Source organism: Lampetra fluviatilis, chromosome 31 (genome assembly GCF_964198595.1).
Source record: "Lampetra fluviatilis chromosome 31, kcLamFluv1.1, whole genome shotgun sequence".
NCBI lineage: Eukaryota > Metazoa > Chordata > Hyperoartia > Petromyzontiformes > Petromyzontidae > Lampetra > Lampetra fluviatilis.
In genome coordinates, this window is record NC_136305.1 from 8,893,714 (window position 1) to 8,919,957 (window position 26,244).

General features: G+C 54.0%; 1 protein-coding gene across 1 annotated transcript in view; it reads left to right on the plus strand.

Moving 5' to 3' along the window:
- The window catches only part of LOC144943390 (uncharacterized), a 41,903-nt gene extending 21,565 nt beyond the window's left edge, over window positions 1-20,338 (plus strand). Inside the window, exons 7-9 of the mRNA XM_078870749.1 lie at window positions 18,844-19,415; window positions 19,781-19,931; window positions 20,243-20,338. Coding sequence (XP_078726875.1) covers window positions 18,844-19,415; window positions 19,781-19,931; window positions 20,243-20,338 — 819 coding nt within the window. The remainder of the gene's footprint in view (window positions 1-18,843; window positions 19,416-19,780; window positions 19,932-20,242) is intronic.
- The last annotated feature ends 5,906 nt before the right edge of the window (window positions 20,339-26,244 follow it).

Consider the following 26,244-nt stretch of genomic DNA (forward strand, 5'->3'; position numbering starts at 1 on the left):
ACCTCTGGAGATGTTCATCAAAAGTTTTACCAAAGACAATAACGTCATCCAAATAAATCAGGCACGATTCCCATTGCAATCCAGCCAAAACCAATTCCATCAATCGCTGGAAAGTTGCCGGCGCTGAGTGTAAGCCCATCGGCAACCGGTTGAATTGGAACAGGCCGTGCGGTGTACGGAAAGCAGTTTTAGGCTTAGAATCATCGTCCAGAGGAAGCTGCCAGAATCCCGAAAGTAAATCTAGTGTGGAGAAGAATCGCGCTCCCGCCAAGGCGTCCAGCGATTCGTCCATCCGTGGGAGCGGGTATGCGTCGGCAACCGAAATTTTATTAAGGCGCCGAAAATCCACGCAAAACCGCAACGAGCCGTCCTGCTTTTTAACCAGGACGATCGGCGCTCCCCAAGGGCTGGTGGAGGGAGAAATGATGTCGGCGGCTAACATGTCATCAACAGCCGATTTGACATGGTCCTTTTCGGCGGGACTTAACCGAAACGGATTTTGGCGAATTGGCGCGCTGTCACCCGTGTCAATATGGTGACGCAGCAGGTGAGTGCAACCCAAATCATATTTATCCCGACTGAAAACGTCGGAAAATTCCCTCAGTAGCGTTCTAAGCTGTTGGCGCTCTGAATTTGTCAGGTCCGTCGATCCCGCACAAAGCGCGTCGAGCCACCCTTCATCGCTGTCCGAATGTGGGAGCATTCGGGAAGCAGTGCCAACATGGTTCGCGACAGGTTCCTCGCAGGGTACCGGCGTCGCGTGAGCGAGCACCGTCCCTTGAGGAACCACCACTGTCTGCGACCCCACATTGAGGACCGCGATGAAAGGGTCCTCGTCCCCTCTTACGACGGTCTGGGCCGGAATCAAATTAGGTGCACTAACCCCGGCCCTAGACGGTCCCAGCAAAACACCCTGATCCCCTACGCCCATAGCGAAGGGCTTACGAAGTTTCAGAGGCACTAGCATTTGAGCTCCCGGCGGCACACTAACTGTTCTGACGACAAACGCCGGTACCGTCGCGAACGCCGTCCGAGCCGCCGCAGGGGAAGGCAGGAAGGCCATGCGTCGCCCTGACGGAAGCTCAATGCATCCTTGGTCGATCAAAATACGAATTGGCATTTTTCCTAAGAAATCCGTCCCCAGCAGGCACGGAACCGCCAGCGAGGAGGAAACGAAAATCGGCCCCGACAATTTGATGTCCCCGATACAAATTTGCGCGCGAATCTGTCCCATGATGCCCAGAGAGCCCCCGTTAGCGGCATAGAATGGGACGTTAACCGGCAGTAAGGGCCGGCTTTGTACAGGCAGAATATTGTAAATTAACTCCGAAATGATTGTCGCCGATGCCCCCGTATCGACCAGGATGCGTACCTCTACCCCGTCAATGTGTCCGACCACGGCCGACGACCCTGACGACGCGGCTACCACGCGATGGGCCAACACGGACCACTGTTTGGGCTCGATTCGAGTCCCCGCAGTGATCCGCGTTGGGCCGTCGCAACGCAACATCGGCCCCCCGTTCGTTGTGGTGCGAGAGTGTGCAACGGGTGGGTGCTTTGGCCAAACATGTGTGGTGCCGCGACTCGCCGGATCATGTTGCTGGAGCTTGGGAGGAGGAGGCCCGGCGTCCCGTCGAGGCGTCGTCCCGCGCTGTCGAGGCGAGCGGCACCCCAGGGCGACGTGGCCCCGAACGCCGCAGTTGAAACACCGCGGACCCCCCGGTGGAGACGATGGACGGTCGAACCGGCTTGAGCCGTCCCGGCCCGCCCGTGCTCCTTGCGCCTGTTGCCGTCGGTGGTCGACGGCGTAGAGCTCCTCCGTCTGAAGGGTGGCTGCAGCCACCGCACGCCCGGCCGATGCCCTGCTGGCTTTCCGCCGCAGGGACAGAAGGTTGGCGTGAAGGAGGCGCGCCGCCTGAAGAGAGGTCATCTCGGCGTCCTCCTGTGCGACGACAGCGATGTCCAGGTCGTCTGCCAGGAGGAGGATCTTCTCCGTGACCATCGCGTCCACGCCGTCGTCGTCCATACGGGGAAAAGCCGTTTTGGCCAGCGCCAGGAGGCTCGTCCTGTATGCCAGGGGCGACTCTTTTTCACCCCGCTTGCGGTCGTAGAACTGCTGTCTGCATTCTGCAGATGGTCCATAGACCCCAGCCAGCAGTTGTAGCGCCCTCGGCAGAGTAGAACGCTTCTCTCTTGGCGCCGATGTGAGGGCGGCGAGCGCGTCGGCGTCGAGGAGCGCCGGCAGCGCGCAGAGGGCTTCGTCGTCCGACCACCTAGCCATTTCTTGGTGGGCGATGAAGCGACGCTGGAAGCCGCCCCAGTCGCCCTCCGCGCCAACAAATTCCTTCAGCGGAGGTAGGCGTTGTTGCAGCGCAGCGTTCGCCTTGGAAGTCTGCAGGCTGCTATCCCCAGGACTCGGCTGTGCGTCGGCGCGAATGGCAGATGGAATCGCCTGTCGCAGCCGTGATGACGTTCCCGCCGCTGGCGATGATGCGGCTGTCCCAGCGAGAGCGGTGTCGGACCCAAGGTTTAGCCCGGCCACGCCCTCTGCAGCTGCCGTGGCGATGGCGGGAAATTCAAAGTTGGAGTCTTCCGAAATGGCGGGAAGGCGCTCCGGTCGTCGACTCCCCTCGCCCCGTGGTGGACCACCAGCCCCCAGCCGCGTGATGTTTTCCAGCGTGGCGGCAGCGGCATACAGCAGCTCCGCCAGCCTCTCGTGAGCCAGCCGTAGCGCGTCTGGCTGCGGCCCCTCTTCATGCCGATGCCCCGGCAGGAACGCGTCAGGCCCCGGCTGTACCATGTCCTGGTGAGCCGTCTCGGGCTCAACGATTTCAGCAGTGTCCTCGTCCGGCACTCTGGCTCGAGCTGTCTGACGTGTATCCATGTTCGTAATACTTCTGACCCCAGATGAAGTACCGGTAAGTACGCTGGACACCCAGGTTGAGGCACACGTATCTTTATTACAAGTTGTCGGTACAGGACAGCACTAGAGGGGGTAGCGGCCCCCTCACCCGGATAACTGGGGATACACCCTAGCTAATCCTGACCTACTCCCAAGTCCTCCACTAACGGGCTAGGGGAGGCTAACTGGCCCGACACTGGTGAATCGGGCTACGGTCTCCGGAGTCCCAGGGTACTGACCCTGGTTCACGGAACCACGCCTCTGGCTTGATCCTCCGCAGCCCTGACAAGGGCGGCGTCGAGGGGAGTCCAGGGCTTCTAACTAGGAGATCTTCCTTCTTCCTCCTTCGTTCCCAGACTGAGCCACGAGCTCTCTCTGTCCTCCCCCTTTATACCCCCCGTCAGGATCACAACCCCCCAGGCTGCCTGATGCGGACGTCGCTGCGGGCACCCCACCCCCGTGTACTCCCGGAGCTCCGCCCACTGTGTTTATTCCCCGTTGGATCCCATGCACCTACAGCCCTCCCGTAACAACCCTACACATTTTACTGTTGTGTTTGTTGTTGTTGTTATATTTATTGTATGCTTCATTGTCCTTGAATGTGTGATGGTTGTGTTCGCTCGCATTACTTGTCTCGTTATTGTTCAGCCGAGGTCGGCTGGATTTTCTCTACGGGGGAGGGTGGTGTAATGCGGGCGTAAACGGCTTCGCGGATATGACGTCATGGGGGGAGGAGTTAGGTCACGTGAGAGAGAGGGGTGAGGTCTTAAGGGAGAGATACCGGAAGAGACGGGAGAGTGTGGGAGACAGAGTTAGAGTGAGGCCACGCAGGGCGGAGGTCGAGGAGTGGCGAGATCGCCACATACACGGAGGATAAGACTTGGCACCGTCGGCCAGCGGTGACCAAGCACGGAGGAACGACGGGCAGCGGTGGAGCTGCAGTGAGGGCAGCGGTGGAGCTGCAGTGAGGGCAGCCGGAGGACTGCACAGGGGATCTGCAGCGGAGCTGCAGAGGTGTGGAGGCTACGGGAGCGAGAGCAGCTATGGAGCTGCCAAGGGGAGAGCTCTGAGCGAGGGCCGTGCGGGAAAAGTGTAAGAACCCGAATAAAGGACAACGGAGACAGAACCAGGATCGAGTCCCTTATTACAAATGTGTGAAAGGGACTTTTTCAATCACATTAACAATCTCATTCAACCACAGAGCTATGCTAGCCGTCACTGTGCCTCTGGATATAGTCCAATCAGCGTCATGTCACGTTCTGTGGAGTACCGCCTCTTTTTGGGTGATTTCACTCTGGCTGAGAATCGCCCTGTGTGGTCCCATAGACTTACATTCAAAGATGGTTTTTTTCTAACGGCGGGCGCTGCAATGCATTCTCTATGGCTTCCGGGAGGGCTCGCACTAACGTGCTTACGTCATCATACATCAGCACGTTTCAGTCAACAATGTTATATGTCGCCACCTAGTGGAATTTCGATTTAAAGCATTCGTGACTGCAGGGATTCATCTTCTTGGTTCTTTCCGTAAAGTCACGTAGAAGGGAAGTAATAAAATAATAAAAATAAAACATAATAAAATAATTCTCACGACGTTTCGGCCACAACGCAAGTAGCCGTCCTCAGGTGAAAACCAGGTATGTCGAGGCGACAGCGTCTGAATGAAACAGCACACGTGCTTGGAGCATGTATATAAGCTGGGTTGGAAGGGGGGAAGAAAGGGGGAGCCTTAACAAAAGAATATGAAATATCAACAAGAATTTAGCATATTTATGGCAAATGCAGGTATGTGACTAGTACTGCATATGCCCGTGCATTATGCAGGATTAGCAGCATCAAAGGGAGGGGATATGGGAAATGCAGGTATGTGATATGGGAAAGGCAGGTATGTGACTAATACTGCATATGCCCGTGCATTATGCAGGATTAGCAGCATCAAAGGGAGGGGATTAGGGTAGCATTAATGAAAGGAAGGAGTGTTAATAGTATGTAGCTGCAGTAACTAGAACCACCACGTAAACAACTAAAGTATAAACTACATATTATCATCAGTATACTAAATATACTCTACAATACGCTGAGTTACTAACAGTAAGTAATACATTACAATTCTACGTCGTAAAAAAAATATATAATATGCTTGCATCTAAACTTTATTCTTTTACATCACACGAGTCTACACCCTACTATATACTGCCATAGACAAACCCAACATTAAATTATATACTGTATTGCACACCAAAGAAAGGTTCTCCTTTACCGACCACCTTGTAAGTGCCACGCTGCTACAAGGAGAGATGTTTCAACAGCATGGCCATACATTCCCTGTTGAGGCTCTGAACATCACTGTCAGGGCATACCCTATGTTAAATAAGGCGAAGCTGAAGACTGAACTGTCTGTCATTTATGAGAGTCCAGAATTTAAGGGCTGCTGTGGTGCACTAGCGCTGTACCAGGTTTTGCTGAAGTACAACCTCCAGGATAATTTTTCAGAGACTGTTGCTCTGTTGAACATCCTCATAACCACTCCCATGACAACTGCTGAAGCTGAGAGGTGTTTCTCAACCTTAAAGAGAATCAAGACATTACTGAGAAATGTAATGGGACAGGAACGTCTGAATGCAATGACTATGCTTTCCATGGAGAGGGAACTAGTCAGGAACATGCCTGCTTTCAATGAGAGAGTAATTGATCACTTTGCTACTTTGAAAGAGAGAAGAGCAAAATTTCAGTATAAGTGTAATGCGGGCGTAAGCGACCTTCCGGAGGTGACGTCACGGGGGGTGGAGTCATGTGACGTGGGGGTAAGGTTCGGGGCTTTAAGCGGGTAAACCGGAAGGGGAAAGGAGTCGGGGTGCGAGCGGAAAAGAGTGAGGCCACGCGGGCAAGTGTGGAGAGGGGGGGCGCCGACGGCGATCGGGAGCCAACCCCGAAGATAAGAGGAAGCTGCGGAGTGGTGTGCAGCTGGGGAGGAGACAGCCAGGAGGGCTGCGTGTTAGAGGCAGCGGTGTGGCTGCCAGGAGGAGCTGCGGAGAGAGAGAGAGAGGGGGCTGCTTGTTAGAGGCAGCGGTGTGGCTGCCAGGAGGAGCTGCGGAGAGAGAGAGAGAGGGCAAGAAGCTGTGAGAGCTGTGGAGGGAGAAGAGCAGCAGAGAGTACAGCCAAGGGGGGTCGTGCGTCGCTGCGAACGGGGGTAGCATGGGTATCGTGGGTCAGGTGGATGCTAAGATATCTATTGGGGATGTGTCGGCCTCGGGTGTTGTGTTGATATCGAGATCTTTGGCGGTTCCTTGTTTGTTAGGCACCGATTTTTTGGCTAAGATGCCCATTTTGATCAAAATCAATGAGAATTGTATTGAACTGCCGGGGGGCCGTCAAATCTCGTTTCTGCCGTCGCCCTGGGGGCGACCTGCTTCGGCCGTACAAGTGCAGGCGCTGTCCGTCGCATCTGTGGACATCCCACCTGGTACACAGATGCTTATACCCTTGCGGTATCGGAAGCCCCTGCCTGATCGGCTAGGAGCAGTAGGGGTCTTGTTGTCACCGTCCGCCACGATAACAACCGGGTTGGCGTTAGTGGGGGCACAGACCATCGTCCGGCCGGATCAATTACCGTTTTTACAGGTGCTTAATGCGGGGGGAGAAAACGTCCGTGTCCCGGCCGGTACGGTTGTGGCACATGCCACTACGGCGTTTGCGACCCATGATTGTCCACATAGCCGGGGAGTTGTTGCTGGGGTTTCCGAGCCAAGGAGTTCGGATGATCGTTGGGTTGCTCAATTAGGTGACGAAAATTCTTCCCTGTCCATGGAGCAACGTGGTGCGCTGCGTAAATTGTTGTTGACATATTCCGACGTGTTCAGCTCCGATGATTTGGATTTGGGCCGCACTTCCTTGCTTTACCATCACATTGAGACGGGCGATGCTGCCCCTATTCGATTAAATTCGCATCGGATGAGTCCTGCGGAGCGAGAACACGTACGGGGGGCAGTGGAAGACATGTTGGCTGCGGACATTATATCGCCATCTAACAGCCCATGGGGCGCTCCAGTCGTCTTGGTTAAGAAGAAGGATGGCAAATTGCGATTTTGTGTTGATTTCCGCAAATTGAATAAGATATCGGTGGCAGATGCGTACCCCCTGCCGCGTATGGATGACTCCCTCGACGCATTGTCGGGGGCTAAGTTCTTTTCCACACTGGACCTCTCTTCGGGATTTTGGCAGCTTCCCCTTGACGAGTCCTCACGGGAGAAAACCGCATTCCGTACGCCGCAGGGGTTATTTCAATTCAACTGTCTCCCGATGGGATTGAATGCGGCCCCTGCTACATTTCAAAGATTGATGGAGCTCGTTTTGACGGGGTTGCAGTGGGAGACATGTCTTATATATTTGGACGATATCATTGTCTTCAGCCGCACATTCGATGAACATTTGACGCGGCTGGAGACAGTGTTCACGAGGATGCGTTCTGCCAAATTGAAATTCAAACCAAAGAAATGTCACCTACTGCAACGGTCCGTCCGCTATTTGGGGCACATCGTGAGCGCTGAGGGAGTGTCCACGGATCCGGAAAAGACGGCGTGCGTCCGGGATTGGCCGACTCCGGCCACCGTGGGGGATGTTCGGCGGTTTTTGGGACTTGCCTCGTATTACCGAAGATTCGTGCCGGGTTTTGCGACGATTGCGAGGCCTTTGCATCTCCTTACGGGTAAAGGACGGAAGTTTGTTTGGGGACAGCCGGAGGAGGCGGCCTTTCGGAGTCTGCGTGATCTATTGGCCACGGCCCCAACATTGGATTATCCCGATTTCGATCACCCATTCATTCTTGATACGGACGCGAGTGACACAGGTATTGGGGCGGTGTTATCACAGTCTAAAGGGGGTGTAGAGCGTGTCGTGGCGTATGGTAGCCGAGTCTTGTCTCCTGCGGAAACCCGCTACTGTGTCACTCGCAGAGAACTATTGGCGGTTGTTTTTTTCCTACGGCAATTTCGACCATACCTCTACGGTCGTTCTTTTATTGTGCGTACGGATCATGCGGCCTTGCAATATGCCCTTAAAATTGACCAGCCATCCGGACAGTTGGCACGTTGGTTGGACACGCTACAGGAATTTTCCTTCCAAATTCAACATCGGAAGGGAGTGCGCCATGCGAACGCTGACGCACTTTCGAGATTACCGCGGCGCGCCCCTTGTAAATGTGAGTCGGGGACGCATAGGTGTTCGCCGATTCCAAACCCCCCTCAGCCGCTCACGTTGGCCGTCGAGAAGTCGGACACTCCGATGGAACCGGGACCGGCTGACGGGGTTTTGAATCTGCCGCGGTCTGTCTGGATCCGGGAACAGATGATGGATGAGTCATTGGTGTCCTTGCGGAAGCGGTCTGCTAAGGACAATGGGAGTCCGAGTACGGCTGTGGGGCCGCAAACCGCTCTCCGAGATGGTCTGCTTATGTGGCGGGAGGGGTTCCAGGAACGTTGGCGCCTGGTGGTACCAACGTCCTTGCGGTTCGAGTTGATTAGAACCCTCCATTGTGACACTCTCTTACATTTAGGGGTGCAGAAGACCTTGTTGACGTTGCAACGTCATTATTTTTGGCACGGCATGGCGACAGATGTCGTAGGGCACGTGCGCGCGTGCCCTGCGTGTGCACAACGTAAGCCGCCGAAACATCCTTACGTGCCGCCTCTCCAGTCGATTCAGGTGTCTCGAGTCAATGAATTGGTGGCGCTGGACATATTGGGACCTTTTCCACCATCGGCGAGGGGTAATAAATATTTGCTGGTAGGGGTTGAGTACCTCTCCCGTTGGCCGATGGCCTGGCCGTTGCCCGATCAGTCGGCCGCGGCCATTACCGACGCCTTTTTGTTTGGGTATATTATGGATAAGGGGGCGCCTGAGAGACTCCTCACGGACCAGGGCAGGAATTTCTCTTCTAAATTATTGGCGGAAGTGTGCGCGGGCCTTGGGACTAAGAAAGTACGGACATCCCCATACCATCCGCAGACGGATGGTATGGTTGAACGGCTGAACAGGACGTTGTCTGCCATGCTTTGCCATACCGTGAGTGAACAACAATCAGATTGGGATCTGCACATCCCCGGGGTGCTTTCGGCGTACAGGATGACGCCTCATGCGGCTACAGGATATTCGCCGTTTTACCTTATGTATGGTCGGGAAAACGTGCCGCCGGTGGATGTGCAATTGGGAACTGGGGTGAAGGGACCTCGTAAACCACTTCCTGAATACATTCAGGACACGGTTCGCCGAGTCACGGAGGCGCGGGAGAATGCCCGCGTGGCTACGGCCAAAGCCCAGGCCCGGAACGAGCGATATGCGCGACGGTCTGAGGGGGAGTGCCCTTGGAAGGTTGGGGACCTAGCCTGGCTTCATTGTCCACAGGTACGTCCGGGGACCTCGCCGAAATTGCACAAACCCTGGCATGGTCCCGTACGCCTCATTGCGGTTCCCAACCCACAGACAGCACGCGTCCAGATTGGGTCTCGTCGCTGGGTTGTGCATACGTCGCGCTTGAAACCATATGTTGCTCCCTTACATGATGCGTCATCCCCCAATGTTGCCTTGCCGGGGTCTGTTGCTGCTGACTCTCCCCTGCCTGCGCCCATTGATCTCGCTGGAGCGCCTGTCGTACCTGTTCCAGACAGGCCGGCCGTGACATTGCGGGGGACGAGGGGCCCTGCTCGGAGGACGCCTGCCAGGTCTGCGGGACCTTCGAGCCCTGCAGCCCTTCCGACCCAGCTGCGGGCACGGTCACAGGACAAGCCCAAGACTAACTCTTTAGGGACACGGGACGTCGGTGGACTTCCAGCTGCGACAGGGGGATTACCCCCTGTCATTCCTCGACTTTCATCGCGTTCCCGTTCTGCGAGTGGGCCGCCGACCGTCCGGGACGGGCCGGCGACCCGCACACGTTCCAAATCGCTTACGTTTCGTTGATTGTTGCTGTCTTGTTATTTTTTTCTTACAGTTGTATTTATTGCATGCTTTTGTACGATCGTTGATGTTCATTGCGTTGTTGTTGTTCTTGTTGTTACATTATATGCTTAGTGTCCTTTAGGGGGGGAAGCTCGGTTCGCCGCATTACGATTTGCTATTGGTCAGCCGAGGTCGGCTGGGATTTTTCTACGGGGGAGGGTGGTGTAATGCGGGCGTAAGCGACCTTCCGGAGGTGACGTCACGGGGGGTGGAGTCATGTGACGTGGGGGTAAGGTTCGGGGCTTTAAGCGGGTAAACCGGAAGGGGAAAGGAGTCGGGGTGCGAGCGGAAAAGAGTGAGGCCACGCGGGCAAGTGTGGAGAGGGGGGGCGCCGACGGCGATCGGGAGCCAACCCCGAAGATAAGAGGAAGCTGCGGAGTGGTGTGCAGCTGGGGAGGAGACAGCCAGGAGGGCTGCGTGTTAGAGGCAGCGGTGTGGCTGCCAGGAGGAGCTGCGGAGAGAGAGAGAGAGGGGGCTGCTTGTTAGAGGCAGCGGTGTGGCTGCCAGGAGGAGCTGCGGAGAGAGAGAGAGAGGGCAAGAAGCTGTGAGAGCTGCGGAGGGAGAAGAGCAGCAGAGAGTACAGCCAAGGGGGGCTGTGTGAGAGAAACAGCAGCGGAGCTGCTGTTGTGGATCGGGCCGACATTGGAGTCAGCACCGTGGAGAAGCTACAGAGTAAAGACAGCCGTGTGGGTGTACAGCACGAACCGAATAATAAAGGACACTGAGCCAGACATCGTGGTCCAGTCGTTTATTACATAAGTAAGCAGTGTATTAAGCGAGTAATGTGATGTAAATAGTGTAATAATAGTGAGTATAGAAACAAACAAGGAGATGTATTGTAAGAGTCACTTTATTTTTCATTAATATTAAAGTAGTGAAGTTGCCTTTACATGCTTAAGCTGTTAATTTATCCATTGCATGGGTGGACCTTATCCTTATCAATCATCCAAACATTTGCCCCCCCTGAGAGATTTTGCAGGAGCCGCCACTGCATCTCAGTAGATCGGGTCTGTCCTGTCACCTCCTGCCAGGCGAGCCTTCGACACTTCAGGTGGCCTCAAAGTGCACCTGGCCTGGCAAAGGCGCTGTGGTGCCGTCACCGCCACTTAGTGGCGAATGCTGGCTGCTGTTGTTGTCGGTGATTGTTGTCAATGTACACTGCATGCACATCAGTTTAACACGTAGGCTTTCGCCACCACCCGACACAGCCAATTAGTAAGGTTTGTCACGTAAACAGAACATTCCGATTTGTTACTAGTGTAGTGACACGGAATGGGTCGCTATGGCGCGAGGTGCTGGTTGCTGGCAGAGAAGGGGATCTGCTGTTGTTGCAGCCCTGTCTGCCAGCAGGTCACGTGATAAGCCAGTGAAAGGGATGTGGGGCAAACGTCACAGAGGGGGTCACGTGAGGAAAAGCCCGGGTTCAAGAAGGGGGGGGTGGGCGTGGCCGAGGGCAGAGCGAGGCCACGTTGGGTGGATAAAAGGTGGACCCCGAGCAAGGTTCGGGGCTGTTGTTTGGAGTGGAATCGTGCTGCTGGATTCTTCGTCTGCGTCTTCACCTCCTCGACGTTGTTAGTCAGGCAGCCGGTCAGCTGTCCTGACTATAGTTTAGTTACTCCCCGTACCCGTGAAGGCGATAATAAACAGAGTGCCTCCTACTATTAGTGTCTCTGAGTGACTCACTACACTAGTACAGCACACCGGTGTGTTGTAGAGTAAATCCACAACATTTACAATCAGAGTATGAGGTTTTGCTGGTAATTACAATGAGCATCATCAGGTGACAGCCAGATTTGTGGAGAAATCCTATTTCGTTCCTTCTGAGCCCTTCTTGTGCGAAGGCCGGTTGGGGCTAATGAATGGGTATGCATTACCGGTTGGGTTATTAATATGGTAAGCAACGTACATTATTCACGCACATTATTCTTGCATATCCTGTCGTTTGTGTGCACGAAAATAGCAGTACCTGTTGTCTGCTCACAGGTAATCCCATCGACGTACAGTATAGGCATGCAGTTAAACAATGTGTTACTTGATGATTCACTTCAAAGCAGCATTCGGCCTGCAGCTATCCGAACGGTTAAAATTGTTTTTATTTCTCTCGATTTCAATAGATTAATTATAATCTAACTCGTCTTGGCCAGTCGTAACTAGTTTTGCACAGAACTTCAACATTTTCAAAATAAATTGAGTGTCCCTGTTGCCACGCGTGTTCTGCAACTGACGACAGATGTATTTAGGAGTATTTCATATTCCTCTGGTGTTCTTTTAGTCTCATGATGATCGCTCGTCAGCATGTCATCTACATGTCTCAACCAAGCAGAAGGATTTTAGTGTGCTTGAAGCTATTGCTTGTACTTCAAAATCTTCCATGTGCAAAAGCGATTTTTTTTTCACAATGCAATAACGTACGCATACCATTATTATTTTCAATACATATGTAATAAAAGACTTGACCACGATCTCTGGCTCAGTGTCCTTTATTAGGTCCGTACTGCGTTCCCACACGGCTGTCTCTCTTATTCTCTCTGTGCTGGTTCCGATGTCACTCCAGTCCACATCAGCAGCCCCGCTGCTGTTCTTGTCGCTCTTGCAGCCCCACAGCAGCTCCGCTGCTGTACTCTCACACAGCTCCCTTGGCTGTTCCTGCTGCAGCTCTGACAGCCTCGTGCTGTCTCGCCTTCTCGTCGCTCCTGCGACTCTTGGCAGCCACCCCGCTGCCCCTCACACACAGCCTTACTGCCTATCTCTATCTGCAGCTTTACACCTCCCAGTAGCTCCCTACTGTTCCCAGGGTTGGCTCCCGCTTCTGACGGTGCCCCCTCGGCTCGTACGCCCGCGTGGCCCCGCACCTTTCCATTCACACCCCGACTGCCTTCTCTTTCCGGTTTACCCGCTTAAGGACCCCCTACCTTTCACCCACGTCACCTGGCTCCGCCTCCTCGTGACGTCACATCCGGAAGGTCGCTTTCGCCCGCATTACACATATAACGTGTAACTTTTATGTATGCAGCAAAAGTATTGCTAAAAAAAAGTTATGGAAATTGTAAAAACACCCCGATGCGGCTTCTCTCTCGCTCTCTGAAATGGGCTGGGCTCGGTTGCAGTTTTGAAAGGCAGTGCTGGATTCTTCTCGTGATGCTTGGCAACTCGCCGTCGTCGTCATCATCATCATCCCCTGTCCAGCGTCACAACCGGGAACAGAGGCGACACGTTGTGTTGTCCCGACCATTTTTCGCGTTGTCTCATTCGTCGATTAGCCGAACAAGTTATTTGTCGTGTGATTGAATACTTAAAATAACCGGATAGGCTGGCTTTACTGTATCGTGACTGTGAGCGCCACGGTGTCTAGATGTTAACTACCTCCCTTGGTATACAGGAGGTCATGGGTTTGATCCCAACCCTGACGTCTGTATATTTAAAGTTTGCATGTGCTCCCCGTGGTCGCATGGATTTTTCTCCGGGTCCTCCGGGTTTTCCCTCCACATTTATAATCGTGGGTTAAGATTCTTTGGCTGCTGTAAATTTACACACGATAAGCCACTTTGTTGAGCTATTATTTGTAGACAGGTCGCTTCTAAAAAAGCTATGTAGCTCAGTGGGCCTTACCTGGTGAAACCAAATAGTAGTTAAATAGTTACAATAATTTTCACAGTAAAAACAATTGGTAAAAAAACAAGCTTTTCAATGTATACTTTTATTTTCACTCAAAAGTAGAAAAACATGTTTTACCCAGAATTAATCACATTCGATGTGTTAAATACAAGTGGGTGGTTTCCTTTTCGATACGTTTAAAATGCTTTATGCAAGTCACCCACTTTTATTCAGCACATCAAACGTGATGAATTCTGGGGTCCAAATAATGTGCTGTCGACTTTTGAGTGCAAAGAAAAGTGCGTGCATTGAAAAGTTTTTTTAAACCCCATTTTTGTTGTTTTATAGTTCACACACACGCGCGCGCGCGCAGCACAAACAAGACGAGCGGAACGATATTTTAATAGGGAGGGACCCAAACGGGTCACATTGCTGGGAGGTGACATTAGCGCGTCGTGCGTAGGTGGTCGAAAGATTAGGGTCACTCAGAGACGTCATCTGTCATTCCACTTCCTCTTGTCTTACAGGTGGGTTGCCCTGTGAAATTATCTCAAATGCCTACAATAAAATGTGTATCGGCCTACTTTACTGTGTAATATATACGTAAATAGTTGAAGTATTCTTTACGTAAGAACGTGTTTTATTGCAACTGCTTTCTTTATTCAATGTTGGACCGTACAGTAAAAAAATATATTTTGTATGCGGCGTCTAATTGCGACCGCATCTCAATACCGGATAGAAACGTGGTATATAGTGGTTTAGAGTTCGTTAAAGGCAGTGGAAAATAGTGAGATGATATGAAAAGGGTCGAGTGAGATGCAATAAAAGCGTGAGAGTTCGGACAGTGCGCGGAGGAAGTAGAGGGGGAGGGGTAGGAGAGTGAGATGAGAGGGGAGAGGTAGGAGAGTGCGTGGAGGGGAGTAGAGTGAGATGACAGGGGAGAGGTAGGAGAGTGCGTGGAGGGGAGTAGAGTGAGATGAGAGGGGAGAGGTAGGAGAGTGCATGGAGGGGAGTAGAGTGAGATGACAGGGGAGAGGTAGGAGAGTGCGTGGAGGGGAGTAGAGTGAGATGAGAGGGGAGAGGTAGGAGAGTGCATGGAGGGGAGTAGAGTGAGATGACAGGGGAGAGGTAGGAGAGTGCGTGGAGGGGAGTAGAGCGAGATGAGAGGGGAGGGGTAGGAGAGTGGAGGGGAGTAGAGCGAGATGAGAGGGGAGAGGTAGGAGATTGCGTGGAGGGGAGTAGAGTGAGATGAGAGGGGAGAGGTAGGAGAGTGCGTGGAGGGGAGTAGAGTGAGATGAGAAGGGAGCGGTAGGAGAGTGCGTGGAGGGGAGTAGAGTGAGATGAGAGGGGTAGGAGAGTGCGTGGAGGGGAGTAGAGTGAGATGAAAGGGGAGAGGTAGGAGAGTGTGTGGAGGTGAGTAGAGTGAGATGAGAGGGGAGAGGTAGGAGAGTGCGTGGAGGGGATTAGAGTGAGATGAGATGGGAGAGGTAGGAGAGTGGAGGGGAGTAGAGCGAGATGAGAGGGGAGAGGTAGGAGCGTGCGTGGAGGGGAGTAGAGTGAGATGAGAGGGGTAGGAGAGTGCGTAGAGGGGAGTAGAGTGAGATGAGAGGGGAGGGGTAGGAGAGTGCGTGGAGGGGAGTAGAGTGAGATGAGAGGAGAAAGGTAGGAGAGTGCGTGGAGGGGATTATAGTGAGATCAGAGGGGAGAGGTAGGAGAGTGCGTGGAGGGGAGTAGAGTGAGATGAGAGGGGAGGGGTAGGAGTGTGTATGGAGGGTAGTAGAGTGAGATGAGAGGGGAGAGGTAGGAGAGTGCGTGGAGGGGAATAGAGTGAGAAGAGATGGGAGAGGTAGGAGAGTGCGTGGAGGGGAGTAGAGTGAGATGATAGGGGAGGGGTAGGAGTGTGTATGGAGGGTAGGAAAGTGAGATGAGAGGGGAGAGGTAGGAGAGTGCGTGGAGGGGAGTAGAGTGAGATGAGAGGGGAGAGGTAGGAGAGTGCGTGAAGGGGAGTAGAGTGAGATGAGAGGGGAGAGGTAGGAGAGTGCGTGGAGGGGAGTAGAGTGAGATGAGAGGGGAGAGGTAGGAGAGTGTGTGAAGGGGAGTAGAGTGAGATGAGAGGGGAGGGGTAGGAGTGTGTATGGAGGGTAGTAGAGTGAGATGAGAGGGGAGAGGTAGGAGAGTGCGTGGAGGGGAATAGAGTGAGAAGAGATGGGAGAGGTAGGAGAGTGGAGGGGAGTAGAGCGAGATGAGAGGGGAGAGGTAGGAGAGTGCGTGGAGGGGATTAGAGTGAGATGAGATGGGAGAGGTAGGAGAGTGGAGGGGAGTCGAGCGAGATGAGAGGGGAGAGGTAGGAGAGTGTGTGGAGGGGATTAGAGTGAGATGAGATTGGAGAGGTAGGAGAGTGGAGGGGAGTAGAGCGAGATGAGAGGGGATCGGTATGAGAGTGCGTGGAGGGGAGTAGAGTGAGATGAGAGGGGAGAGGTAGGAGAGTGTGTGGAGGGGAGTAGAGTGAGATGAGAAGGGAGCGGTAGGAGAGTGCGTGGAGGGGAGTAGAGTGAGATGAGATGGGAGAGGTAGGAGAGTGGAGGGGAGTAGAGCTAGATGAGAGGGGAGGGGTAGGAGAGTGCGTGGAGGGGAGTAGAGTGAGATGAGAGGAGAGAGGTAGGAGAGTGCGTGGAGGGGAGTATAGTGAGATCAGAGGGGAGAGGTAGGAGAGTGCGTGGAAGGGAGTAGAGTGAGATGAGAGGGGAGGGGTAGGAGTGTGTATGGAGGGTAGGAAAGTGAGATGAGAGGGGAGAGGTAGGAGAGTGCGTGGAGGGGAGTAGAGTGAGATGAGAGGGGAGAGGTAGGAGAGTGCGTGAAGGGGAGTAGAGTGAGATGAGAGGGGAGAGGTAGGAGAGTGCGTGGAGGGGAGTAGAGTGAGATGAGAGGGGAGAGGTAGGAGAGTGTGTGAAAGGGAGTAGAGTGAGATGAGAGGGGAGGGGTAGGAGTGTGTATGGAGGGTAGTAGAGTGAGATGAGAGGGGAGAGGTAGGAGAGTGCGTGGAGGGGATTAGAGTGAGATGAGAGGGGAGAGGTAGGAGAGTGCGTGGAGGGGAATAGAGTGAGAAGAGAGGAGAAAGGTAGGAGAGTGCGTGGAGGGGAGTATAGTGAGATCAGAGGGGAGAGGTAGAAGAGTGCGTGGAGGGGAGTAGAGTGAGATGAGAGGGGAGGGGTAGGAGTGTGTATGGAGGGTAGTAGAGTGAGATGAGAGGGGAGAAGTAGGAGAGTGTGGAGGGGAGTAGAGTGAGATGAGAGGGGAGGGGTAGGAGTGTGTATGGAGGGTAGTAGAGTGAGATGAGAGGGGAGAGGTAGGAGAGTGTGGAGGGGAGTAGAGTGAGATGATAGGGGAGGGGTAGGAGTGTGTATGGAGAGTAGGAAAGTGAGATGAGAGGTAGGAGAGTGCGTGGAGGGGAGTAGAGTGAGATGAGAGGGGAGAGGTAGGAGAGTGCGTGGAGGGGAGTAGAGTGAGATGAGAGGGGAAAGGTAGGAGAGTGTGTGAAGGGGAGTAGAGTGAGATGAGAGGGGAGGGGTAGGAGTGTGTATGGAGGGTAGTAGAGTGAGATGAGAGGGGAGAGGTAGGAGAGTGCGTGGAGGGGATTAGAGTGAGATGAGATGGGAGAGGTAGGAGAGTGGAGGGGAGTAGAGCTAGATGAGAGGGGAGGGGTAGGAGAGTGCGTGGAGGGGAGTAGAGTGAGATGAGAGGGGAGAGGTAGGAGCGTGCGTGGAGGGGAGTACAGTGAGATGAGAGGGGTAGGAGAGTGCGTAGAGGGGAGTAGAGTGAGATGGGAGGGGTAGGAGAGAGCGTGGAGGGGAGTAGAGTGAGATGAGAGGAGAGAGGTAGGAGAGTGCGTGGAGGGGAGTATAGTGAGATCAGAGGGGAGAGGTAGGAGAGTGCGTGGAGGGGAGTAGAGTGAGATGAGAGGGGAGGGGTAGGAGTGTGTATGGAGGGTAGGAAAGTGAGATGAGAGGGGAGAGGTAGGAGAGTGCGTGGAGGGGAGTAGAGTGAGATGAGAGGGGAGTGGTAGAAGAGTGTGGAGGGGAGTAGAGTGAGATGATAGGGGAGGGGTAGGAGTGTGTATGGAGGGTAGGAAAGTGAGATGAGAGGGGAGAGGTAGGAGAGTGCGTGGAGGGGAGTATAGTGAGATCAGAGGGGAGAGGTAGGAGAGTGCGTGGAGGAGAGTAGAGTGAGATGAGAGGGGAGGGGTAGGAGTGTGTATGGAGGGTAGTAGAGTGAGATGAGAGGGGAGAGGTAGGAGAGAGCGTGGAGGGGATTAGAGTGAGATGAGATGGGAGAGGTAGCAGAGTGGAGGGGAGTAGAGCGAGATGAGAGGGGAGAGGTAGGAGAGTGCGTGGAGGGGAATAGAGTGAGAAGAGAGGAGAGGGTTAGGAGAGTGCGTGGAGGGGAGTAGAGTGAGATGAGAGGGGAGGGGTAGGAGAGAGCGTGGAGGGGAGTAGAGTGAGATGAGAGGAGAAAGGTAGGAGAGTGCGTGGAGGGGAGTATAGTGAGATCAGAGGGGAGAGGTAGGAGAGTGCGTGGAGGAGAGTAGAGTGAGATGAGAGGGGAGGGGTAGGAGTGTGTATGGAGGGTAGGAAAGTGAGATGAGAGGGGAGAGGTAGGAGAGTGCGTGGAGGGGAGTAGAGTGAGATGAGAGGGGAGAGGTAGGAGAGTGCGTGAAGGGGAGTAGAGTGAGATGAGAGGGGAGAGGTAGGAGAGTGCGTGGAGGGGAGTAGAGTGAGATGAGAGGGGAGAGGTAGGAGAGTGTGTGAAGGGGAGTAAAGTGAGATGAGAGGGGAGGGGTAGGAGTGTGTATGGAGGGTAGTAGAGTGAGATGAGAGGGGAGAGGTAGGAGAGTGCGTGGAGGGGAGTAGAGTGAGATAAGAGGAGAGGGTTAGGAGAGTGGGTTGAGGGGAGTAGAGTGAGATGAGATGGGAGAGGTAGGAGAGTGCGTGGAGGGGAATAGAGTGAGAAGAGAGGAGAGGGTTAGGAGAGTGCGTGGAGGGGAGTAGAGTGAGATGAGAGGAGAAGGTTAGGAGAGTGGGTTGAGGTGAGTAGAGTGAGATGAGAGGGGAGAGGTAGGAGAGTTCATGGAGAGTGACGTGGCAGATGTACGCTCTTCCCCAGTGTAACGTATAGGTCGAGGTTTACGCTACATACATATATAACTTTAAAGTACTGATAGCATTACATTAGTTCAACTTTTTAAATTATAATTTCAAAACTCTCGTGCTGTATACAAATATCCCGTATGTCTGTAATATGTTTCCATTGAGTGTTTTGTTAAGGCTGACAGATTGTGGCCCACTATCGTGTTGTTTCAGTTCTTAGCACACACGGACCTACAGGTGCTAAGTCACACTTTCAGGATGGAAAAGAAAAACGAAATACAGGAGAGGTACATGAAGTTTCCAAATCTCTTTCAACTGGAGTACAACAAACAGCTTGAAAAGCAAGTGATGACAAAGCTCGAGCGGAAGAAGAGTTGTTCCGCCACAGCAGAAGAATTTGAAAGCGATGTATGCAATCTGAACTGCCTCGCCTTTCTGCACCTGAAGCGCCAAACGCTTAACAGGGCCAAGCCGATAGTGGCCGAGGTCCTGGCCAAGGATCCTCAGAACATAACGGCGCTGGCCAACCAGTGCGAGCTCCTCCTGCTGTCCTACGATTTTAAGAAAGCCGCCGAGGTACTCGGTGAGCTGGAGGCGCAGAGGGACAACGAGGGAGCGAATGCAATGGCTCTGGCCGAGCAGGGCTACTTCCTGTCCCGCATGGGCCCCCGCGTTTACCTGCAGGCCATCGAAAAGTTCGAGCAAGCCATCGAGAAGGGTCGAGGCCACTGCTCCCAAGACAAAATAATCTTCTGGCATTACAACATAGCCTTGAACTATGACAGGTGTGTATGTATGCTGTTTATTAAATCGAGTACTTGTGTTGTGTCGTAGAACTACGCGGAGACGGATCATCTTGTAAGGGCTTTAGCTGTTTGTTAACACTGTTTAAACACTCAGGCTCACTCACACCAGGGGTAGGTGTTCTCTATACTCGGTCCTTCCCATGGACCCCTGAGCTCTACTTGTCCTAACCTTGGCTATCCCTTGGGCTCTCTCACTCGGGCCGGGACAGGGGTTCATCCAACACCGCCTGGCCGAGGAGAGAAGAACCCCACTCACTCTCAGCCAATTCTCACAGACTTCTTGGAGCCCTACTCTCGGCTATCTCTTCGGCTCTCCCACTCGTCGACCCCGGACGGGGGTTCAGCCAACACCGTCTTGTCATGAGCGGGAGAGACCTCCTGCAGCCGATCCACACTCCGGGCTCCCACAACGACCTCGCCTTCGTCACGGGGTCCCCTTTAAGTATCACTTGGGTGGCTCCTCCCCTTCACTCGGACCCGCCCCTGTTCCCGAAGGTATCCCCTTACAGTATCCATGACATGACATCATCACACTACTCCTCTACATCACCCCGCCCCTCCATAAAAAAAATCAGCCGTCTCGGCTGATAATTATACTAAATTTGCCCCGCATTGGGGCCGATACATAAAGCCAGCAACCAACAATCAGAACAATTGTAACAACAACATAACAACATCAACAATAACGATGTGAATGGAGGTGTAAAGGCAGAGCCATCTGCGGGGAAACAAGAAGGATGATAAGGCAGGACGGCAAGTGTAGGAAGGCCTTTATCCTGCAGTGCAAGGTGCCGATCATGCGTCAGCGACGGCTGGTGTCCGATGACAACGGGACCAAGGGGAGGTTGTCGTCGTATGTGCTGCCGGTCCACTCCCCCGGGCAGTGTCCGGTGTCAGAGTAGGCGGAGCACCCATTGACGTCGGCCTCGCCACCGAGGGGCCAACAGGCGGCGCCTCGGGAGCTACTCGAAGGGGTTCTGTGGGTGGACAGACAGAGGGCTTACACTGCATAGCATCCCGGCCAGGGCGGCCCGGCTCGTCGGACGCATCAAGCATTGGCCGCTCCGGAAGTGGGGATGATTCAACAGGACAAGGTAACACGTATCTTTTCAACCTAGATGGGTGGACAATCCAGTGCCGGCGACCGAAGCGGATGCGCACACACTGTGGCCGGCGGACCTCCATGACCTCAACGGGGCCCTGCCAAGGGCGATGTAATTTTGGGGACATCCCAATGGTCACCTGGGGGAAATGTAGCCACGCCTTCTCCCCTTTCACCCATGGAAGCCCAGAACCCTGATGCTTTTGTAAGTGTTCGTTAGCCACTTGTTGGCTGGCCGAATTGTCCATGGCCGCTTGTTGTGCTTCACGCAGTCTGTTGAGCGTGACCTTCATCGAAGCGGGCACAGCCAATCCCTTTTTAGACAGCCCCAGGCCCATTTTTACGTGCATTGGGGGCTCTGGTTCCCTTCCGTACATTAGATAAAAGGGTGAAAAACCCATTGAGGAGTGAGGGGCCAACCTGTGCACGGAAAGGACATCCAGAATAAACAGGTCCCAGTTCGACTGAGACGCGCTCACGTGGTGGCACAGCATGGATGTGAGGGTGCGATTCAACCGCTCTACCATCCCGTCGGTTTCAAAGTGGTAGGGTGAAGTCCGGATTTTCTTGGTGCCGAGGAGGTCACAGACCTCCTTGAGCAACCGGGAAGAAAAATTCCGACCCTGATCGGTTAACAGTTGTTCAGGGGCACCCTTATCTAAAACATACCCATGCAAAAAGGCATCGGTGATAGACAAGGCCGATTGGTCTTGCAAGAGCCACGCCATGGGTCAACATGTGAGGTATTTAACCCCGACCAAAAGATACTTGTGGCCCCATTGAGAGGTTGGAAATGGGCCCAAAATTTTGAGGGCCATAAGTTCATTCAAACGGGAAACCTGGATGGACTGTAGCAGGGGCCGATCATGCACAACCGGGGCCTGCCGTGCACAATCGTGGCAGCCACTCACAAGTAGCGCCACGTCGCTTTCCACGCCCGGCTAGTAATAATCCCACTTAAGGGTTAACAAGGTCTTGTGGAACCCAAGGTGCATCAACTTCTTCTGAACTGCACGAGTCAGTTTCCCTCGTAGGACAGTGGGCACCACCAAACAATACCTCTCCAGCTCCGTATCCCAGCGCATAAGTAGGCCGTCATGCAGGGCAATGGCCGGGGCAGTCAACGGAGAGGAAGAACGGCCGTCCGAAATAACATGGCGTCGCAGCTTTAGCAGAGAGGTGTCCTCCATCTGCAAGCGAGACCATACCTCCCGAGGGAGACCTAGGCCGAAATCCACGAGCAACGACACACCCGGAAGGGGAGCCGTGTCGGCTATCGCCACCAACTGGGCCCCGGTGTCATTTGGGGCCCTGCAGCAACCCGAGTCCATCGTGCACGCACACCTGCCATCCGGAGGCAACCTAGACAACCCATCCGCATTTCCATGCTGTGCCCCCTTTTTGTGGATGACGTCGAACGTATATTCCTGCAGCACCTCAAGCCAGCGGGACAGCTGACCCGAGGGCTGATCGATGCGCAAGGAATATTGCAGGGTCGCATTATTTGTCTGAACAGTGAACCACCTGCCATACAAGTAGGGCCTATTCAATTGCACGAAAAACACGATGGCAAGCAGCTCCCTATGAGTCACACAGTAACGCTGCTCTGTGGGGGACAACACGTGACTGCCATATGCCACGACCCTTTCAACGCCATTGACCACCTGGGCAAGTACAGCCCCTATGCCCATGTCGCTTGCATCAGCGTCGAGCACAAAGGGCAGGGAGAAGTCAGGATACCTCAGGGGGGGGGGGGGGCGCATCCTCCAGGGATGCTCGAATCGCGACGAACGCTGCTTCCTACTCCTTGCCCTAAAGAAACTTTTGACCTTTTGCGGACAGCGCGTTGAGTGGTTTCGCGACAGTCGAAAAATCCCGCACAAAGCGACGGTAATACGAGGCGAAGCCAATGAAGTTGCGAACCTCCGTGACAGATGTGGGAGTTGGCCACGCACGGACACAAGCCGTTTTTTCCGGGTCCGTGGCGACACCTGACGCACTAACAATATGACCCAAATACTTCACCAATGGCTGCAGCAAATGACACTTTTGGGGTTTAAATTTCAAGCCAGCAGCACGCACTTTGACGAAGACCGACTCAAGACGATGCAAGTGTTCGTCAAACGTGCGGCTGAAAACGATGACATCGTCCAAATAAATTAAGCATAATTCTCACTGGATATCCGCCAAGACCATCTCCATGAGGCGTTGGAAGGTGGCCGGGGCCGAGTGGAGGCCCATAGGACGCCGATTGAATTGGAACAGCCCCTGGGGTGTGCGGAACGCAGTCTTGGGTTTGGAGACCTCATCCAATGGCAATTGCCAGAAGCCCGAAAGCAGATCTATGGTCGAAAAGAACCGCGCACCCGAGAGCGGCATCAAGCGAATCGTCCATGCGAGGAAGGGAATAGGCATCTGCCACTGAAATCTTGTTTCATCTACGAAAGTCAACACAGAAACGAAGAATCCCATCCTGTTTCTTGACTAACACAATAGGGGCGCCCCAAGGGCTAGTAGAAGGAGAGATTATGTCCGCCGCCAACATCTCATCAACAGCCAAGCGGACATGATCCTTCTCTCTAGGACTAAAGTGATGGGAATTCAGCCAAATGGGGGGCGAATTACCCGTGTCTATGTGATGCTCTAATAAGGACGTGCGTCCGATATCGAATTTGCTGTGAATGAAAACATCAGTGAATCATTCAATAAGTGCGCGGAGCCGCTGCTGCTCCTTGAGGGACAAGAGGGCATTTTCCCGACAAAGCGCATCAATCCAGGAGTCGTTGGACTTCCCATCCTGTACTACGCCAGCCACAACCCTCTCAACCGGCATGGCATCGTCCGGTGAGAGAGCTGGGGTCGCGTGTGCCAAAACGGTGCCGGCCGGAGTTAAGAGGACGCCCACTTCTGGGGTATGCAATTTCAGGGGTTTGTGCAACCTCAGGGGTATCAATATTTGGGACCCAGGTGGAATGTTCATGGAATCCCTAGCCAAAGCTCGTACACTGGCAGCAAGAGGAGTCAACAAAGTGGTGGACATCAAAAAGTTCAAACGACAGCCCGATGGCATCTCCACACAACCCTGGTCGATCAATATTTTCATGGGCATTTTGGCCAAGAAATCTGTGCCCAAAAGGCATGGTACTGCCAACGCCTTTGAGACTAAGCCGGGGCCTTTCAATTCAATATCACCAATTCTAATGGAGGCAACAATGTGACCCAATATACCTAAACTACCTCCATTTGTGGCAACGCAAGCCCCTTGTACAGGCCTCAATCGACCAACGCTTTGTGGTAACAACCCAAAAATGCATTCCGATATAATGGTGGCCGACGCACCCGTGTCCACCAAAATCCGGACTTCCACCCCTTGGATGTAACCAGCGATCATGGAGGAACCCGCCGTGGCTGCCAAAACCCGATGCGCGAGCGCAGCCCATTGATGGACCCGCTTAGGCCACCCGGAGACTGACGGCGAGCGAACATCGAACGTTTATGGACTTTTAGTGGTGCCCTGGTGATCATGAACCTTATCCCCGCTAGATGTGTGAGGTGGGATGGGCGGCCGAGTGGCTGATGCGCCACGACTTGCCTGAGGCCCAGATGACAATGCCGATGTGGAGGCAGAGGGAGACGAGGTCCCGCGGAAGGCCCTAGTAGCGTTGCGGCAGCCCATCGTGATGTGGCCAGGCTGGCCACAGCGGAAGCAGATGGTGGACGTCAACCCCTGCGAGAGAGAAGTCCTTGCCCACCATCGCTGCTCCAGCCGGCGGCCCCTGGGGACTCTCCAGCGTTGGTCGCGTGCAGCGAAGGCGGCAAGATGATTCTCGTCCTGCGGCGTTCCAGCCCTGGTGTGGCGCACACCGCCACACCAGGGCTGGAACACCGCCACACCAGGCCACTGGCGAGGTCGAGGTGTGCTTGGATCCCCTGCACCAGTTTAAGGGAAGAGATGTCCGCCTCCTCCGCTATTTCCAAAACTACACCGAGCTCCCGCGCGAGGGAGAGCAGACACTCCAAAGCCAATGAGTTGAGTGCCGCACAATCCATATTGAGGTAGGCCGCCCGACCCAGCGCCAACAAGGAGCTGCGGAAGGCAAGAGGCGTCTTGGCCTCCCCTCGCCTCCGCAGCAAGAACTTCTGGCGTGCGCTGGAGGGCGGCTAAAAAATAGCAGCCATTTGGGCGTACGCCATGGGGAGCGTCGCCCTGTCCGCAGGTGGAATCGAAATAAATGTGGCTAGGGAATCATTATCTCATGCCGTCGGGAGTACCTTGAGGGCCTCGTCCATAGGCCACCTGACCGAGGCGTAAGCCGCATCGAACCGGCCTTGAAAGGACGTCCAGTCTCTGCCAGCTGCGATGAATGGATGAACAGGCGGCAGGCGACGAAGTTTGGAAGAGCCGAAGATACACTCGGCGGCACCGCTGCAGCAGAGGCAATGGCGCCCGGTTGCTGCGGCGCACCCAGGGGCAAGATGGCGGCCGATTGCTGTATCGCGTCTGTTGAGAAAACGGCGCCAAATTCGAATGTGGCAGGAGGAGAAATGGCGGGAAGCGCCCCATCTCGCTCCAAAAAAGTGACGGGCGCGCCCGACATCAGGGAGACGAGACGCGCGGCCAACTGCAGCAGCTGGCCGAACTGGCTGGTGAGAAGTCGCCAGCTCTCCTGCGGTGGTGAGTGGCCGGCCGCGGCCGCCACCTCCTCCTGTACGGGTTGGCCGGGCTCCACGGGGCGCATCTCCGGGGCCCCGGACTCCAGAGATGTTGCGTGCTGTCTTCGTCGTCTGATCTCGCAACAGGTGGGTTCTTACGCTTCATAGCCGACTTCGACATAGCGACGAAGGTTAGCAGTCACTTCTGGCACCGGTTATTGTGTCATAGACGTAACTTCTTGTAAGGGATTTCGCCATTTATTAACATTGTTTAAACACCCAGGTTCACACCAGGGGTAGGTGTTCTCTATACTCGTTCCTTCCCATGGACCCCCGAGCTCTACTCGTCCTAACCTTGGCTATCCCTTGGGCTCTGTCACTCGGGCCGGGACGGGGGTTCATCCAACACTGCCCGGCCGAGGAGAGAAGCACCCCACTCAATCTCAGCCGATTCTCACAGACTTCTTGGAGCCCTACTCTCCGCTATCTCTTCGGCTCTCCCACTCGTCGACCGCGGACGGGAGTTCAGCCAACACCGTCCGGTCATGAGCAGGAGAGACCTCCTGCAGCTGATCCACATTCCGGGCTCCCACAACGACCCCACCTTTGTCACGGGGTCCCCTTTAAGTACCCCTTGGGCGGCTCCTCCCCTTCACTCGGACCCGCCTCTGTTCCCGAAGGTATCCCCTTACAGCACCCATGACATGACGTCATCACACTACTCCTCTACACTTGTACGGTGTTCAAAGTTATGTAACATTGGCCAGTTTAAATTGTGCAAAATGCCGCATGACCAGTGTTTATTATTATTTTTAAACAAATCTAACTGTTGTCCCTAAACTATTGTTCATCCTCGATCGAACTTACAAAAATGTAACAATTTTTCACGACCGAGTCTTTTGAGTAATTCTATGTCCAGTCATTGATTAACATTTACGTTTACCGTACTTAAACGATTGCAGTTGGTGCGTACACATGGAAAGATATTCCTACTGCATTGATTTAAATGTGAATATCTAAAATTTACAAAATACAATATGAAACTCATCATTC